Source organism: Argiope bruennichi, chromosome 3 (genome assembly GCF_947563725.1).
Source record: "Argiope bruennichi chromosome 3, qqArgBrue1.1, whole genome shotgun sequence".
NCBI classification, from domain to species: domain Eukaryota; kingdom Metazoa; phylum Arthropoda; class Arachnida; order Araneae; family Araneidae; genus Argiope; species Argiope bruennichi.
In genome coordinates this window covers 129,745,823-129,762,545 of record NC_079153.1, presented here as the reverse complement: position 1 = coordinate 129,762,545, position 16,723 = coordinate 129,745,823, and the positions used below count along the sequence as shown (strand labels likewise).

The 16,723-nt window shown below is 24.6% G+C and overlaps 1 protein-coding gene across 2 annotated transcripts in view; it reads right to left on the bottom strand.

The window, feature by feature from the left end:
- The window catches only part of LOC129962648 (ubiquitin carboxyl-terminal hydrolase 47-like), a 60,795-nt gene that overhangs the window by 21,422 nt on the left and 22,650 nt on the right, over positions 1-16,723 (bottom strand). For both annotated transcript variants that reach the window (XM_056076530.1, XM_056076531.1), the window contains exons 8-22: positions 16,366-16,432; positions 16,023-16,162; positions 14,051-14,140; positions 13,045-13,235; positions 12,186-12,240; positions 11,846-12,049; positions 11,000-11,079; positions 10,284-10,335; positions 10,073-10,146; positions 9,116-9,171; positions 7,855-7,967; positions 6,955-7,059; positions 6,029-6,236; positions 1,626-1,744; positions 373-501 (exon numbers count right to left, since the gene is read on the bottom strand). In XM_056076530.1, the coding sequence (XP_055932505.1) occupies positions 373-501; positions 1,626-1,744; positions 6,029-6,236; positions 6,955-7,059; positions 7,855-7,967; positions 9,116-9,171; positions 10,073-10,146; positions 10,284-10,335; positions 11,000-11,079; positions 11,846-12,049; positions 12,186-12,240; positions 13,045-13,235; positions 14,051-14,140; positions 16,023-16,162; positions 16,366-16,432 (1,683 nt within the window). The remainder of the gene's footprint in view (positions 1-372; positions 502-1,625; positions 1,745-6,028; positions 6,237-6,954; positions 7,060-7,854; positions 7,968-9,115; positions 9,172-10,072; positions 10,147-10,283; positions 10,336-10,999; positions 11,080-11,845; positions 12,050-12,185; positions 12,241-13,044; positions 13,236-14,050; positions 14,141-16,022; positions 16,163-16,365; positions 16,433-16,723) is intronic.

Sequence of the window (16,723 nt, the reverse complement as noted above, 5' to 3'; positions counted from 1 at the left end):
TTTTACAGAAATCTCCTTTCCAATAATTATTAAATTTTTTCTTCAATTCAATATTCATTGAACATATTTAACAGTATAAAAACATCTATTAATTTTCATGACCATCAACATTTAACAAATTTAAAGGCTAAATTTAAGCAAAATAAATAATTAGAATCCAGAACACACCATTCAACATTTTTTTAAAATTCATGTAATCATACAAATGTCAAAAATAGACACAATTGCAGTAATAAATTACAATACAAATATTTAAATCAAGTAATACATAAAAAAATCTAATGTAATGCATGCTTATAAATTTCTTACAGTACAACTATATATTTCACAGAACAAAATAAAGACAAAGTTTACAGAAGTAGTGAAACCTACCTTAGTACTTTTTTTGAAACCATAACTATTGAGGGTGTGAAGTGGTACATCGAGAAGTATAAATGGAGGATTGCCACCATAAGGTTCATAAGCTATTCTTATCTTAGAACCTGCTGCAAGACCTAAGGCCTAAAGTTAAAAACGAAACTAGGTTAAAAAATGTAACAAGGAAAGAAATAACAGTTCAATAAAATATAAAAGTCTTGTATAATATGTACTTCAGTTACACACACACACACACACACACACACACACACACACACACACACACATATATATATATTAAAATAAGCACTAAAACTTGGTTGTAAACTTTCTTAGTATCTATCATATAAATTGAAATTCTTTTATGATAGGAATTATATTAATTAAAGGGGGAAATATAAGGGGCTTTAAGCTATCCAAACCATTAAAAAAGTCTATTGAAACAGCACTTAATCTTTAAAAAAAAGAATTCAAAGACAAATGAAGCAAGAATTAATGAATAATTTATTATTACATCTAACCCTGTTTAATTTTCTTTTCCATAATTCTAAAACCATTTACTGTTTTATCTAGCATGCATACATTTACCTTTGACTTGATTGTATTTGTTAGATGTGACATTATCCAGTAAAAAAAAAAAAAAAAAATCTGTTTATTGAAAAGCATGAAATACTCGAGTTGTGCATTCAATGAAAAAAAAAAATCTTAGTAAGAAAACCTCTTGAGTTAGAAATATAATGCCTGTTATAGAACATGCTGGACGGCTCATGCATTCTATATGAGAATCCAAAAGTGTTATGAAATTTACCAGAGTGTTTCTGAACATCATATGTAAAACCGATACCAGCTATAATTATTGGTATGAGCTGAGATTTAATCTAGAAGTTAATTAAAATTAAAAATATTTTTTTAACAAATGAAAAAAATACCCACCCACCATGTATCACATTTCTACTACAGATTTTTAATTGTCTTTCTTTTAAAAAAAAATGGAGTACTGCAGATTTATTGTTTATGTTGACAACTGATGTTAATTTTATAATTAATAATAATTTTTAAAAAAAAACAGTCTCAGTTGACACATGCATATTTTGTAATGAGAAAGTTTCTGTTTTAATATGTAAGCAACAAATGATGTTAGTGAAAAGTTTAAAAATTCAATTATAATATAATTATCAAATTCTGAAAAAATTCTCACTAAGTATAAATTCTAAAGAATTTTTACATCAAAGCAGGTAGTACTAAATGTAATAATATAAACTAAATACCTGAGCAATTTGTGCTTCTAATTCTTGGACAGTATTGGACGGATGACTTCTGATTGTCAAAGGATGTATGGCAACTTCTTCTTTTTCAAGATCTACAACATGGGCTTTGATGGTATATCCTAAAATTTTTATTTTCAAAAAGTTACTTTACCAATTGAATATAAAATTATTCTTAGAAAACTAGCAGAATATTGTTGATATCACCCATTAGGAATTTTAGGAATAATATCAAATTCAAATATTAAGTATATAAATCGTAAATTAACATCCATAATGATCTACAGCACATTTAAGAAAGCTATACACTATAGTCCGTGTATTTTCTGTAGGTGGTTCAAGGTTACATTTTCAACCGTATTACTGGTACCAGACAACCAATAACGAGGTAGAAAATGAGACCTTGGACTGCCTACAGAAAATACAAAGACTATAACTCAGCTCAAAATAAATACAGAAATGTTATGCTAACTTTATGAAAAATTATTATTTTAAGTAATATTAATCATTTTATTAATTTATTGTTATTAGTAGTATATTGTAACAGTGCAAGGAAATTATGATTCTCATTTCAGAATGAACAAAAAAAAACCTTATAATTCATATGCAATTTATAATAAATATGTTAAACATCAGGTCATCTAAATCTTTAAAAAAACAGAAAATAGATTTAAAGTTTGTTTTATAAAATTAATTTTCAATTATTTTTTTAAGGCTTTTGTCATTTCAATCACTAAAAACACTAATGAAGCCAATTCATACAACTGATGTACAGAATAAATACAAGAGTGTACATGTCATCTATTTAAAATATGGTAAAGTGTAACAGACTGTACATGCAGACTGTATTTACAAGAATAATAAAGTGTAAAAATTTAATGTGGATTTTCAATTGCTTACTGTGTTCCATTAAGCCTTAAGAATTTGATTATTTTTAAACAGACAAAAACCACTAAAAAGTAATCTATGATATAATTTAAGCAAATCTAACCTATATATAATGCAAAAAATAACAATATAATTTAGATTACCTATTCTAATACAGCTAACAAACATAAATATGATATTGTAAATAGAAAATATTCATATATATAAATTAGATAAAATTTAACAATTAATAAGAAAATCACAATTTGATTAAACTTTTAATGCAAGAAATAGAAATACACCACCAAGAAAAGATAAAATAAAAGATAAAGAATTATATCAACAGCAAAAGGAATTTCTAAACCCTAAAATCAGTAATAACACTATGGTTTCATATCTGAATTAGTGCAAGTTACTTGATTTTTATCATATGAAAGTACATTTACTACTCTAGTGTTAGTAAATTCTAAAAGAAAAGGTAGAAATAATTTAATTGTTTGAATACTTAACACTGATTGGATGAAAAGAATGAGAAATTTACACATTTCCAAATTGTACATTGAAATTCTGTAGAAAGGAGCATAATAATAATATATATACTTCATATCTTTTTACCATATAAGTAATTGTTTTTATTTTTTAGCCATTACTATCATTTTACCAGCAACTGTGCAAAAAATTGAATTAGCCATTTGTAGAAGTATATTTCATACAGACAATGTCAGGAACAATAGCTTAGTGAAATCAAAGCCTTTTTAAGATACAAATTGTAGCAAAGAGTCAATGACTGTTCCTTTTTCAAGTCATTAAAATGCATTAGCAACCTATATATATATATATATATATATTAGTTATAATGATATGTTACTATAACCACCTTATATCTTAATATAAGCAATAGCGAATAATTACATCTCCATTAGACAAGGGATTTTGTCTTACAATCACGGATCATTTGAATTGTTTTTAGTTTCTCCTTGAAATCAATTGATAGAGGTATTTTGCAGCCTTTTAACTATCTTAACAGACTTTTGGAGAATAAGAATTAAAGAAATTTTTGCTTCTGACACTCATATCTAATGGTCAGAAATCCTAACTCTCGTTCCTCAAATAATTGCATCTAAAATCACAAATTTTATTTTCTTTTTATTATTTTTTAATTAAAATGTCAAGTCACTATAATGTAAATAAGTTAAGCTGTATGTTTGTATATATTGTATTCTTTTAGTAAAAACTGAAATTGGCATGCTCAGTGTAATTTCCAGAAATTATAAATGAATGCATAGGATAAGCTTGACTAATATTTGTACATTTTTCATAATGGTCTCTAAAAAGTACAATCTTAGAGATAAAGGATCATTTACAAAAATATTTAGGATGTTTTTACAACATTGAGAAAGAAAAATAATATGTTCAAAAATAAATGCATGTTAGAAATTTAACTATAACAATAAAAGTTTGAAAAATTGGGATAATATGAGGATAAAAGTCATGATTAATGGAAGGTTAAAATCCTGCAATTGAGTCCTAATCCTACAATTTCTTTCTACATTTACAGGTATAACATATGCACCAAACTATAAACAATAGTAAATTTAACAACAGCGCATTTGCTATAACTGTAATTATATGACAAATCTATCAGTTTCTAATTATGCCTCCTTAATTAACTAGCCACAAAATTGAAATCATGAATTATAGAAAATGCCCAGTCACACTTAAATAAAATGAAATTCATTTGAGCTTCATTTATTGATATCAAACCCATATCTAACATTTAGAAGTATATTTAGGTTTCAAAAATAAATAAGAAATTCATTATATAAGAAGCACAAGTCAACTAATAAGCTGTCATCAGTTTCTACTCAAAACTTCCTCCTTCTCAATATTAACAAAACTGAAATCAGGCATGAAAGATTACAAGATATCTTTGATTATCAAAATGTCATCCCAATTCAGTTGTATACAGCAATCTGCACCAGATTAGATTTCAGTTTTTGCATTTACATTCAAGTGTTAAAACAAATGATAAAAGGAAATACCCAGATTTGAAAGATGATTTAACCTTTATTTATTTTCTTTATCTTAATTATTAGTTTAAATAAGAAAAAAAAAAATGAAGGATTTCAGTTACAATCACTTCAAGTTCAAACCTCAAAATTAATTATACAAAAATTTAAAATATATACATTAAAATTACTTATTATTTTATTATATTAGTGAAATATATCAACGAAAAAGAAAACAGATGCATTTATTGATTTAATGTAAGGCTAACTATAATAACAAGAGAATGTTAATGAAACAACATGAAATAAAAAAAAAAGAAGGAAGATAAGGGGGGGGGGAAAGGAATTTGAACAAAGGAAGCAACTGAAATGATATCTCTAAGAAGGTATTAAGCTCTAGGATGAGTATTATATTTTCACCATACTTATCATATTTGGTTTAAAAAAAAAAAGTGGGAAAAAAGGAGGGGCAATATTATTTTTCTTTTGTACTGCTACCTAACAAGCTTGGTGTTCAAATATACTCTACCCTATACAAAGTTGGCAAATATACCCTATAAACGTCCCTTTTCTAAACTGCAAATGCATTTATTCTCAGAATTTTAATTTATATTAAAATTAAATAATTAAAATACATAGCAATATTATATATATATATAGTATAATAAATTTTATAGTAGAATATTAACCATAATTTATATATATTTGTTCTTTTATTAGTTTTAAATAGCAGCACAATTAGATGCCTCATTAGATTTAGATGCATGAAATTTTCTTCTAACAAAAAGTCAAATAAATTGAGACGTGAAGAAAAAAATGAAAATTTGTAAATATTATTATTATTATTATTTTGCATATTTTGATTATTATATCATTCCAATAGTCTCAAAAGAAACTTATAATTTTAAACACAATTATCTGATTACAGGTATATCATAAAAGGGTTTTTTTTTTTTGTCTTTCTTAAATTATTGAAAGATTATAATTTTTAACCCCTTTACTACACATATTAATTGAAATTATTATAAAGGACAAAATTTCAATAAAATAAAACAAAAAATTTTTAATCAGTTATGCCTAAGTTCAGCAAATACATTCTCTAGAATACTTATTTATAAAAAGATAATAATAATATTAATTCATTTATATATTATCATTTTTATCATTATTCAATATATACTATTTTTGCTGATAAATTTTTATTTTAGGGGTGTTATGATAGTGCAACCATATAGATTTCTTGTATTTGTAGCAAGTAAAATATATCAAAAGCTACATTTTAATCATACCATAGGGGAAAAAATGTAAATACTATTTTTAAAAAACTATATCAATAACACCACATGTTCTAACAATTTTTCAAATACGCAATAATTTATAACAATAGGAATATCCACATATTTTTTTATAATAAACAGCAGTTAAAAGAAAAAAGGGGGTTAGAAAAAGGGAAAAAAAACATATATACTCTCAAATATTTTTTCAAATTTAAACAGATGAGCAACAGAATAGAAAAATATTTATAACTACCTCCTGGTTTATATTCTTGAAACTTTTCATGTGGCTTTTTTATTTCAAGGAAAAGTTCAAATTTATAACTACTTTTCACTCCGCCAAGTAATTCTCCCATTGGTTCATCATCACAACCTTCAAAAGAACATTCCAGAGAGTCGTGAAAGTCATCGTACTTGACAAGACGGCAGCAATCGAGTGGAATAAGCCCTTCAAGACCCATAATCTTAAAAAAAAAAAAAAAAAAGTGAAGAAATTATTAGTAAATGTTATATATTTATTGATATTATATTTAAAATAAGATATTGCAATGGATCTCTGCAAATTTTACACAATCCTCTATAAGGCTAACTATTCATATTTTTAAAAAATCCTGTTGGATGACAAAGTAAATTCCACCTGTCTCAAAATACAAAGAAAAGGACATTTTGATTTTTTTCTTTTTGAATTTTATACTAACTGGAGCTATGAAGAAGAAAGAGAATGCAATTGCAGCTGAAGATGTCAGTGTTTTCCTGAAGTAATGGTATTAAATATTTTTAAATGTAAATTTTACATTTTAAATTACAGAGAATGTAAAACAATGAAGACTTGGATACTGCAATAGTAAAAATCAGGACATACATATTTTCATATAATATTTTGATTTATTCTACCAAAATTAAATGTGCTCCCATAAAAAAAATTTCTATGTTTTGTTTTGTTTTTCAAATAAAATAATACATGGCAAAATCAATCAATTTTATTCTGCTATTTTTTAAACTTAATTATTGAAATTATAAAAAATTTTTATAAGCTGCTCACCAGAGGAATTTTATATAAATGTCTATAAATTATAACCACCTTATCACTGTTTGAAGGAAATAAAAGTACAATTTATAACAAACTGTGAAAAGAATAAAAGATGTAACAATGAGAAATATACACTATAAAACATTTCTTACAGAATGAGCTGTAGCAGTGGCTTCAGCAAGAGTGCAGTCCTTGTGAACTTTCAGTTTCATTTCAATCAATCGTTTTTGAGTTGGATGCATACAAAACAGCTTTATCTAAAAAATGACATAATTATGTTTAATTATGTTATATTCTATATAATATTAATAGCAATCTCTGATATTAACCAAATCATCATTATCACAACAATTTAAAACAATTATATTTTAATTCCCTACAAATGTATTTTGTATTATTCCCTTACAAAAGTTTGAAAAAAATTTAAAATGCCAATCAATTATTAAAAAAACAATAATACAACCATTATAAATTACTACTATTATAAAGATACTATAAGAAGTGAATGTCTGCACAGGCTGTTATACTATTAACAATATCTGAGATCTGATTGTAACAGATTAGCTCATGAAATTTGTAGTAAAAGATTTCATGTGTAATAGTGCTTAAATAAAATTTATTTCATAGTATATTTTTAAATGTAAATAAATAGTAATATTTTTATATTAATTATTTATTTACATCTTTATTATTTATTAGCTTTATTATTTACATTAGCTTTGTTTCTTTGCAATGGGATCTTTTCGTCCATAATGTTTACAAACAATTAATTCAAAACTAAACAATAAAATCATGTTAAACATTAAATCACTAATTAGATAAAAAAACTTTAAAAAAATGCTGAAAGAAAATATTTGCATTAATCTTACAGGAATCAGCATAAATATAAAAACTGCACACATCAGCTCATTGACCTATGTTTACAATCCAGCATTTAAAAAAATGTAAAGAAATTCATAATTTCCTAATTAATTTTTACTCATAGATGGTTTATTCCCACAATATCCCCATTTTTTAAAAGAAAACAACAGAAATCAAACACTTGCACTAACCTTGCACATACAACGATCTAATTCTCTTTGTATTCTGTCGCGTTCTTCTTGGTCTTGCATACATTGGAGAATTGCCTTAATATGCTCAGGGAATTCTTCTTCAGTCATGCAATCTAAGAAATGAGTATTTTTTTATAATATAGCCAAATTCAACAATAATTTATGATCAATAATTTATAAACTAAAAGCAAAACCTAATCAAGTTTTGCCAACAACATTCTTATAAATGTTCTATATTTATTTCTCTAAAATTGTAAAAATGTTGCAAAATGTTTTAAGATTAATAATCTTACATACTAATCAGAGAAATCGCATGCAAGATGATGATATTTCAGCAAGAAAAGATTAAAAAAAAAAAATTCTAAATTATAATAGTTTAATTACAATTTATCCTGATTCTTCCAATTTAATGATTCCATGTTTAAATAATATTGGTTAAAAAATATTCATAAGATTCTTAATTATGCTGAACAAAAGAAATTGCATGTTTTAGTCCCTCCCAACCCCGAAAACAACAGAGAAGGAATGGGCACTTAAAGTTAATGGACATAGGAATCAGACTGAAATAACATGGAATCATATTTAATTTAATAATTACAATGGTTACAAAACCACAAAAGATATATGAAATAAACTAGAACATGATTTAATTGCACATGAGTTTTGATACTTAAATTATTTCAAATTAACTGATAAAAACAACTAAATTAAATGGAATTCTGGCAAAGTGTAGTAAAAATTATTCTCTAATACTTCACAATATAATCGAAAATTTAATCTCCTTCTTATATGCATAAAATCATTTTGTTTAAATGGCTAAATTATGAATTTTATTCAAAATATATTAAACATATACTGTATTTAATTTTGCATCATGCAATCTACAAGTTTTGAAGTTTTTAGTTGGTATGGGATTTTAGAGTCAATAATTCATGAATAAAACGAATGATGAGCAAAATTTTCAAAATCACATAGTATGCTAAACACACTCATTATTTTATTTTTAAAAAAAGAGAGAAAAACTACATAGAATTAAAGCCTACCTAATTTGATACAATCAATTTGCAAGTAGGCAAAAACAAACACATTTCCAAAAATAAAATTAAAAAAATATTCAGAGTAAGCAATCAGTAATATTTATATTTCATTTCACACTATACATTAAAATAAAAAAAACTGTTTAATAAAATAAAAATTATGACATAGTTGTAAAATTAAAAATACAGAGGGAAAAAATTCCAATAAGCAATAAAATACAAACCTGCATTCTTCTGCTTATCAATTTGTCGATACATCAGCATATAAGCATTAGTGGAACTAAAAAATAAATAAATACAATTAGAAATTCGAACTTGAGAATCAGTAGGACCATTCAATGACTCTACTTTAAATCAATAAAATATTTATCAAATTTCCTGTTCCACAAGTTAGTTACATTTATACTCTGATGTCAGGCATACCATCAAATTGATAACATATAAATTTTATAAATAACTGTTTTACTCTCCAAAAACGGTTGCAAAATAAAATCAGCACAGCATTCATCAGTTGATAGAATATTTTAATAAATTGGAAACTATATCTTGTTGAATTGATAACCGGTTACTGAATTGTAAATGCCAAAAACAAAAATTAAGTTTTAATTCAAAATACAGAATTGCACAAAGAAAAAGTGCAATTATTTCAATCAATAAACAATTCTCTTACTATTAAATACAGAAATTTGATGAGCCTTATATATGAAATTTGAAAGAAAAAAACATATATTTATTATCTGAACACTAACTGGCCCCATAACATTGTGTATGTGTGTGTGTGTGTGTGTTTGGGAGGGGGGGATTACACATCACATTAAATTTCTTAAAATCATTGTTAAGCCTCTCTCTGCAATTCATAATTTAATTAATAATAGTATTGGAATTTAATAAATTTCCTGAAAAGCTTTTACATTTTTATCAGTCCAATCCCAGATATGCAATTCAATAATTTAATCTTTTTAATTCAAGAATAATTTTAATATTAAAATCCTTTTGCTTCTGGTAATCAGGCAATCAAATAATTTGTTTTTCTTTCATTCAAAGTAAATTTACAATTTTTATACTACGAATGTGAACTTAAAATATGATTTTCTTAATAATTAAACACATAAATTAAAAAAAATTATGGAAAGAAACATCACTAAAAATATATATATTAACTGAAATACTCCTATACATACCTTGAATAGGCACTAGAATAATAGGCCCTTGTTGGACCTCCACCATAGGTTTTCTGGATGTCATCATATGTTATCTAAAACAATAATTTAATTATATAGCATTGCAAGTAATACAAATTTAGTTAATGAAATAATAGTTAAATATTCTAATAATCTATAACAATATAAATTTAATTAACTGGTTTTAAAAAATGAACACTTAAAACCATACCCTTGTTACTTGTGCATCATTAAAGCAATACCATTCACCATCCCTGAATGACCTAGAAACAGAAAAAAAATTTATATAAATCCTCTGAACTATATTTTTTACCTCTACACTTTCTAAATATTAATAAAAACTAGAATGCATACCATTTATGACAAAAAAAGTAACTGTAACTAAGCTATAGTAGCACATTTTTGAAATTACCTGAAATTTATTCATACTGAAAAAAATTCAGATGCACAAGTTAACAGCTGGATATTAAATCAATTTTAACTGCATATACATCACATGCATTTCATTATGTTATACTAAATATCACTTTCTTTGTGATCTTAATTAAACATTATTATTTTAATTATAAATTCTTCAGTGAATTTGATTTAATAAATCATACACAACATCCTCTCGCCAAAGGAAAAAATTCAAATTTTTCAAAAAGGGAAAAATATATCTGACATTAAAAATCTTTTACAATTATTTGACCAAAAAAAAAAAACTCTAAAGTAATTAAAACCTTTTTTTGCTTTTTTTTAAAGTTTGAAATCTGATTAACATTAAATAATTGTCCAGTTTAATACTACTGTATACTCATAAATTTTTAATAATACATAAACGTATATTTAAGTTTAAATTTCTATTGATTAAATGAATTCATACACATACATTTTCTAATATGGGCTGAATAAAAATAAATTAGAGAATATATATATGTTTCTTACTTAATATAGGCATAATAATGGCCTCCATTCGCACTACCAGAATGCACCATTATAGAAAAAAGTTCATAGACATATGGACCCTAAAAAGAAATTGCAAAATAATAATAATAATAATAATAATACTTATAAGGAATTTCATAAGCTCAATATCAAACACGTGAATTAATAAATCTAATTAATAATAATAATAAGGGATAAATATTCTGAAAAAAAAAATTGACATCAGCTTTAATCACTTATACAATAATCATAATACAGGAATTAAATTCAAGTTACAGAACAATAATCATAATACAGGAATTAAATTCAAGTTACAGAAAAAAAACAGCAATGAAATTGATAGCACATTGCAAGTAATTAGTTTTCAAAGAAATATAAAATAGATCAAGGATTTCTGGACCCTACACATCACTTACAAAGGGTACAAATGTTAAATGCTTACGGTAACGATTTATCAGATAATATTGTTTTAAAAAAATTAAACCAAATAGCTAGTTATATTGAGCAAATTAAAAATTTTGAATCAAGAAATAGTACAGTTAAATTTTGCATTTTTTTTTTTTAAATAAGTCATTTATAATTCTAAAAATTCTGTACTTATGCAACATTGATAAGTTAACCTGTATGTCCAATGAATAATTAAAAAATCTATTATGTAGTCGTGTTTTTTAGATATGCTTTACATTTCTTTTATTTAGGAAGGAAGGGTATTTTATTTCATTATGATAGTTAAAATTAGATTTTTCCTTTATGGTCTTTTTTTTTTTTTACTGAGTAACTTTCAAAATATTACTACTGATAAAAAAAAAAAATAGCCAGATATTTATTATATCAAACTAAACACACTTTTTCCATTGATCTCTTCAAATTCTTTTCATTAATACACAACTCATCAAATTGCTCAGAAGAAGGTCCTTGAGAATCTACATCAATGCCCTCATCATCATCTGCTAAATCATCTTCACTAACAGATGAAGCAGCACAAGCTGTTTTAGGAGAACAATCTCCTTCTTCATCAACAACAGCAGAGTCACTATCTCCTGAAGAATCCTGAAATAATAGAAAACAAAAAGAATTTGCATTCTTATATTAAGATTTAAGAACATGTAAATAGAGTATTGTGTATAGCGATTATAAAGAATTTTTTAAAATAAAAAAAAATAAAAGTGGCATTTTAAAAACTTACCATTTTTTCTGATTTAATAAAATCATTCAGATTTAAAATTTCAGGGAAGGTTACTCTGTAAGAGATTTAATTTTTGAATAAGAATTATTTTTGAGATTGGATAAATGCAAAAAATTAATAATAAATATTATATGGAAAAAATGTATCAATGATTTTTAAAAAGCAGTAATTTTTCCTTTCTTAAAACAGGATTCTAATTAGTAATATTATTATTACTATTAATTCTTTACAGTCTGCAAACTTTAAATATGAGGTGGATTTAGAAAATAAGTATTTCTTTTTTTCGTTTTCCCTCTTTTACTAAAATGCACTAACTATTTCCCTTGGTTCCCATTCTATTTACTCATTATCAGTCATAAAGCAATTGGTTATATAATATGCTAAGTGTATATTTCATAAACATTTCTATTATGATAGTAACAATCAGTTGAAAAAATTTAACATAAAAAAGCAATTTTAGCAAATAATGAAAATTTAATAATTAATATATATAAATTAATTACTATATTTATGCATCATTATTAATATTGCAAAAATTTTTTATTCATGCACTATAACAATTTTAATTTCTTTTATATATTGTGTACACTGGCTTATTAAATAACATTCTTCACTCGCATATTATTTATTAATATTTGTAATAAACAAATATGTATTTATTGACACATAATGATCAGAAAAATAAATTTTCCGATAATTTGTAGACCTAACTCAAAACTGCACAATTAATACATAACATACATCAGATGTTATTTCACAACATAAAATTCTCAGCTTAAATTAAAAAATAACAATTTTTTTATTCTTTCTAACATAAAAATAGTAAGATAGCATAACATTTCATTGGCACTTCATTTACCTATCATTAAGCTTTATTCTGTGCATGACAGGATCAAAATCAAATCTCTTTAATTGCAGAGTCAAGAGGTAGGGAAACTTTGTGAACTTTAATCCTTTATGTGCATCACACTTTTTATTGCACCGTTCACAAAAATACTGATTTGAGCCTTGCAAAGTCTCAGGAGTAACAAATGCCTGTAAAGCTTCTTGCTAATGAAAGAAAAATTTAGAATGATATATATACTCTGCCAAATAAAAAGTCAAAATATTAAAAAAATGAACAAAAAATGCATTACCATATTTACATATAAACACATTATTAGCAACGGGGAAAAAAAAAAAACCTACAAATGTATTTTGATAATATTTAAAGTGTATACAATCATGTTATACCATATTAAATAGAAAATATAATAAATTTTTAACAATTTGATATAAATAATTAAGAGCAATGTTCAGTAATAATTCAATAACAAAAAATTTCATTAAAAAATATAAATAAAAAATGTCAATATGTCTTAGTAATTGTAAAGAGCCCCATTAGATAACTAATTATTAAAGATTTAAATATGACTAGTAAATAATTTAGAAATTGGATAATTTAAAGATAAATTTGGTTTTTATGCATTAAATAAATGGTTATATAATTGTTTTCAACTATTTAAGCATTCTAGTGCTAGAAATTTTCTGAAAAATGTATTAAAAAATTAATCAATTATCAATTTAATTACATCATTACATCTTGTTTGCTATAATTTTAGAAATGAAATATGAAGACTTCAACAATAATAATTTGTTGAATTTTTTAAAAAAAATTATGAAGTAGAATTTAACAAATAAAGATAACAAAAAAGAATCCTAAGCATAATTTATATTTTTTTTACCCATAATTTGTAATGCAAAACTTAAACATATTTATCTTATTGGGCCTTTCTTTAAACTAAAACATCAAATAGAGAAAACTGATATTTATTTTTAATTAATTTAAAGCAACGTAGAAATACCTATCTACAAGGATAACTTACCACACTTGAATAGGATTGACTAGAACCAAATGGTCGCACCACAAGAGGAACATCAAGGAATGTGTCTTCTCGAGCACTTTCATAACCACACTATGTAAATTTGAGAGAAAATGAACTAAATTCATCACTCAATGTTAATTGAAGTAATGAGCTAATTTTAATTCAAAATAACAGTCAATCTATAATAAATCATTAAAACAAGTAATTATAATGGAAAAATAAGAAATAATTTTTGATCATATTCAGAATAAAAAAGGTGAATTTTTTTTTATCATATTCAAAATAAAAAAAGATCAAAATTTTATAGCTAATTAAGAGTGTTTCTACCAATTTAAAAAGCAGAAATAATCTTCATGACATATAGATTCCTCAAAAAAGCATTTGTTAAAGATATAAAAGCAGCAACTGCATTTCCAGCAATAAAATGAGGAACTTAAAATAGATTTGAATAATAATGAAACAAGCCTTTATTTGTGAAAAATTACTAAAATACACATTCTTATTCTGGGAAGAAAAGTAACCACTAAGATTTAAAATTCCTACAAATCATTTCATTTCTTTTTTTTGCTAAAGATAATAATAATGAAAATTTTAAATTAAAAATTGTTTGTCGCAAAACTGAACATGCATCAAAGAGAATTTCAGAACCCACTTCATCAATAGTTTGAAAGTCAAATAAAAAAAGAGAATCACTATAAATACTTTTAAGAATAGTTTACTAATTTTTTTTTTTTTTTTTTGCCCATCTATTACTACTAGCCCAAAAACTAAAATCGAAAGCTTTACATTTGATAAATTATGCTCAATGCTATCCAATGTATTTCTCCAGCTCCAATGTATTTCTCTACCTATTTAAATTCTACAAGTGGTCTTCCTACCCTAAACATAATTATTTTGTTAATCCAACCAACAGAGAAAGGTATAATATCAAATTTTCAAGCTTATTTTCAGTAATAGAGATTAGGCATTGGTATAGTAGAAAATGTATTGTTAATGTCGATAAAATTGTCAAACTAACTAAAGAAACATGGTCAGATAATACTGAAAAATTATTACATGTTGCAATTGATGAGTCTTTCCAATGATGGCCTTAAAACATTAGTAGTGAACAAACATATGAAGTTGCCAAAATTAGCATTTCTGAAGCAGAAGAGCAAAAGAAACTGAATTGAATTTGGAAAAAATATTGTGGATATCATGTCTTATAATAGACAAACATCTGCTAATTAAACAGAAGACAAATGATATTATATGAATTTCTTCATACATACACACACACACACACAAAATCACAAAATAATTTTTCTGCTTAATTTTATTTTCAAGAAAGTGAATGTAAAAAACTGATAAATTCTGTGTTGATAACTGATAATTTCTGTACTGTGATAAACTTGATGGAATCAATACTCCATGTTAAGTAGGACCTAATTATATAATTTTAGTATTCTTAAGAAATTAACAAGATTTTTAAATTTCTGCTCACTTTATATTATATTATATTATACTACATTATATATATATATATATATATATATAGTGAGCAGTATAACTGTTATATCAAATTCCTATTTCCTTTCATACATCTTAAGATATGATCAAAATCTGAATGAGCCACAATGCCTTAAATATAAATGTCAAATAATAATTAAAAAGAGGGGTGAGAAATTCCAAATATTTTATTTAAATTTTCATATTACAAAAGATTTTAATGCTTTAATTTTTGTTTCTTAATACAGTTTCAAGCAGAATAAAGAATATACAGACCAAGTATGATTTATAAAGAGCACTCAATGTTACCACAACAATTTTTTAAGTATAGTACCAAGAAAAAGGACATTATTCATTCAAAATCTTAATAACAAACTGTGATATTGGATAGTTAGATAAGACATAGATTTGAAATTTTTCCAAATCAACAAAGGGAGAAAAAGAGAAGAAGAAAAAAAAAAGCTTGTTAGGACAAAATAATTACCTCCAAACATTTGACATAATCTTTTAATTTTCCTTCATATAATGTGCTAATCAAGTCAGACTGTTCAGTATTTTTAAATTTTTGTTCTAGGGCATCAAACATGACTCGGCAAAGTTCTTGAACATCATGCTGCTGCCAGGCTACAAGAGAAAATATGTTATATTACTTTGCAAAAATTTCATTAATGAGAATACTAGCAAAATAGGTCTAAAATGGAGTAATACCAATACAATTAATCTAAAATTTAAAAAAAAAATGTTAAATATTTTTAAACATCTTAAAAATTTTTGCTCTCCCCACCCTTATTTAGATTTTTTTAAAAAGTAATAAAAAACTGACTTACCTTCACTGCTATCCCAACCAAAACTTGTTGTTAGTTCTGTTGTTCCAACAGCAGGTTTCTTAGAAGTCTACAATAAATATGAAATCAGATACATTAAAATTCTCAAAATGGTATAAAGAGAACTTTTTTAAAAAAATTGCTTATCTATCAACATTAATAACTGCAAATTGATAAAAAAATTCAAAACTACTTCTGTTTACTTTCTTCTAAGATAATTTCTATTATATTTTGCACATGAAATAATTAATATATTCGTAGTAATGCAGTTAACTCTCAGATTATAAATATTATATATATATATATAACCTATGAAATATTTATCTTAAAAAATTGAAATTAATAATAACTGATAAATTTA